At 36.9% G+C, this 3,548-nt stretch overlaps 1 protein-coding gene across 1 annotated transcript in view; it reads left to right on the plus strand.

Annotated features, from left to right (window-relative positions):
* The window catches only part of wasla (WASP like actin nucleation promoting factor a), a gene marked incomplete at its 3' end in the record, with an annotated part of 33,261 nt that overhangs the window by 14,143 nt on the left and 15,570 nt on the right, over window positions 1–3,548 (plus strand). The window contains 3 exon segments of the mRNA XM_014007946.1: window positions 65–199; window positions 324–410; window positions 488–584. Of these exon segments, the coding sequence (XP_013863400.1) occupies window positions 65–199; window positions 324–410; window positions 488–584 (319 nt within the window).

A 3,548-nucleotide genomic window follows, 5' to 3' on the forward strand; every position in this document is an offset into this window, starting at 1 on the left:
CCCCCACTCTCTTCATATTTGGGCCTGCTCACTGACACCATGCTGTCTGCCTGTGTGTGTTCAGACTCTGTTTTCAGCAGTGGTCCAGGTGTACGCTGCTGACCGAAGCTGCAGCTGGGTGAAACGATGCTGTGGAGTGGCGTGCCTGGTCAAAGACAACCCTCAGAGGTCTTACTTCATCAGAGTGTTTGATATCAAGGTTAGTGAGCATCCCAACAGTTCAGCACCATCATCAGAGGAATGCAGGATAAACATATGAGAGGAATAACAGCAGTGCGATGAAAGCTGATGTAATTTAGTGGGTTTTTTTGTTTTGTTTTCAGGAAGGAAAAGTCATGTTTGAACAAGAACTATACCAGAATTTCTCTATCAGCAGCTCCAGGCCTTACTTCATCTCGTTCCCAGGAGATGTAAGTGTCCAACTCTGTGGTTCATCAGTGCTAAACGATCAGGGGGGTTTCTAACCGTACGCCTCATCCTTCCTCAGAGCTGTCAGATCGGTTTAAACTTCGCCAGCGAGGAAGAGGCCAAACGCTTTAGGATGGCAATCAATGACCTGGTCAACCGGAGGCAGCGGAGAACAGGTGACTTTTATGAATTCAGTTTTACTTTCCCTGCGCTCCTGGCTCTCATCACCTCTTCTGCTTCTGAGTTTCACTAATCTCTCCTTCATCTGGCGCCCAAACCAACCTGCTGCGCTCATGTTCGACTTTGTCTGGGTAATGCAACTTAAATATACACATGATTACAAAACACAGAAGTTCCAACTGAGTGAACCGGGAGTTTGTGGTGTTTGCTGGTTATGGCTGTTAAATTTGAAAAAGAAACTTGAGGATCAAATAATAAAACATAAACAAAGAGTTGCTAAAATTAGTTTACAGAATCGTCTGATCTCTTGCTGTGTGTAAGCTAATATTATCACCATATTTAAAAAAAATATATAATAAATATACATAAAGGGTTTTTACGACCTGTTTTTTTCTGTATAAATCTTAGTCTGTGGAAACTGCAAACAAACCAAGACTAAATTCTGTGTTCAGAGTGTTGGCTCAGACGGACTCGCTCATCAGGGCCATGCATCAGATTAACACTTGGAACCAGTTTGGTAAATGTTTCTGGTCGGTCGGTCCGGTGTGCAGTTTTTTGGAAAACATGAAAACATCAGGAGCAGAGACGAAATGAATAAATGCTAATTCTAGTGAAAGTGGAAGATGAAGAATTTGGGACACGGCTGCAGCCTGTCAGAGGTCGGGATGTAAACAAAAGAAAAAGAAGAGCTGACGCATGTGCTGAGTGGACCGAAGCTACGAGTGGAGGCTAACAGAGTCAAAACGCTCGATGCTGCAGCTGAATAATGTGACAACCATCAGGTTGCAGGATTGAAAAAACAAGATTTGTTACCGAGGGGAAATCAGTGACGCACACACAACTTTGTATTTAATTTAAAAAATGATTTACCCACTAAAGAATCATTATTCATCTTGTTTTGAAAACAATACTAGGAAGACGTCTGTCACACTGTTAATGTGTTCTTCACATTAACCCAGCTGAGTTATGCTCCTCAATGTTGCTTCAAAAAGTTAGATTTGAAAATCTTGCAAACTAATGCACACTTATTCTTTTGTTAGACAAAAACAAAAAAATATATAATGCATTTATAGTTGATGGCCCCGGAAAAACAAAGATTTCCGCTAAAACTATGTGTGTTCATTAGGGTTGGGCGATATTGGCTAAAAAAATTAATCACGATTAATTGTGGTATTTAGTATATGACGATTAATCCCCTGGAGTCCCTGGACGCCTGCAGGCCCTGGTCACATGACCAATTTAAATCACTCTAAAGGGAAAGATTTGCTCTCTGTAAAAATCTGTTCCAAACTGTGTCAAAAATACAGACTTCAGACTATACTTTAATTTTTAAATTGTGTTGGTAGACCAAGTAAAACCAGAGTTATGATAAATAAATTACGGAATGTTTTTTTAAACGTTACTCTGAGTGAACTGACCGTGGAACTCTCAAGTCAGTCTCCCTGATGGCTTCAATCGTATTAATCATCAAGAGCCAAAAAATAATCGATTTCAGTTTTTCTGACGATTAATGGCACACAATTTGCACAACCCCAGGGTTCATGGCTTCTGCAGTTCTGTAGCCGTGTACATGATTTAATTTATAAAAATCAAAACAGCTCTATTTCTTACTTCATACTTTTAGGTAAGATGCCAACAAATTCTGAGGTTTTAAGTTTTTCATAGACACAGCTGAAGTAGTTACTAAAGAACAGTATTGTAGATAAAACTCGTTGGACTATTTTTAATTATTTACCTGAATTTTTTCCAAATGTTTCTGGGGGCAGCAAGTCCCTGGACCCTGTTAACATGAAGGGTGCACACCCAGTTCTCTACAGTGCATCTGTGATGCTGCTTCAGATGGATAATCAAAACATTTTTCATTTTTTTTCATTTCATTTTATTCATTTATTCATTTAATTAAAACAAAGCAAACAATTTATATACAATAAAAAGAAAAATATAAAAAAAATTAGAAAAACAGTATATGTGTATCAAGATCTCAAATGAAATGAAAGGTAGCAGAGAGAAGAAAAAAATCTTATAATATCTGCTCCTTTTCTCCCAAGAATACGTTCATACAACAAAAAATATATATCATTAACAAAACAAAAGACAAGAACATCTAATCTCTCTAGAATAACAGTTAATATAGGTACATTTTATACTGTTTCATATTTTTTTAACAATCAAACCTTTATCATTTTTTTAAATGTACACAATGATCCTGCATTTTTAACATCACTCTTCAAATCATTCCACAGTCTTATTCCTAGAATTAAAGTACACCGTTCCCTCAAACTAGTTCTGTCTGGGTTTTACAAATATCTCTGTCCGTTTAAGGTTATAACAACTTTTTCTCTTAACAAAATCCACCTGGATATTTAAAGGTAATGTGTTTCTGTGGGCCTTATACATAACCAGTAGGATACTATAATCAACCAAATCGGAGAATTTCAATATTTTCAGTTTACAAAATAATGAATTTGATGGGTAGCGACAATATTTTCCAGTAATAATTCTCACAGCTCTTTTCTGTAATAAAAAACTGGATTTGTAATTGTCCTACACGCTTTCCCCCAGACGTCAATACAATAAGCCAGGTGTGGACCTATTATTGCATTATACAACGTATACAGTGCTTTATCATTAAATAATCCCCTTACTTTATACAGAACAGCAATAGATTTAGCCACCTTTGTTCTTAAATAATTTACATGAGGTCTCCATGTCAGCCCTTCATCTATCGCTATACCTAAAAACTTCACTTCACTGACTCTACAAATCTCTACCCCCTCGACTTTAAATGGAACATCAATAGTTTTCTTTCTATTACTAAATATCATACAATTAGTTTTCTATAAATTTAATGACAACTTATTAAGTCTAAACCAAGTTTGTATTTTAACAAATTCCGCTTGCATCTTTACCAAAATATGATCTACACTCACCGGCCACTTTATTAGGTACACCTGTCCAAC

Source organism: Austrofundulus limnaeus, unplaced genomic scaffold (genome assembly GCF_001266775.1).
Source record: "Austrofundulus limnaeus strain Quisiro unplaced genomic scaffold, Austrofundulus_limnaeus-1.0 Scaffold46, whole genome shotgun sequence".
Classification (NCBI taxonomy): Eukaryota; Metazoa; Chordata; class Actinopteri; order Cyprinodontiformes; family Rivulidae; genus Austrofundulus; species Austrofundulus limnaeus.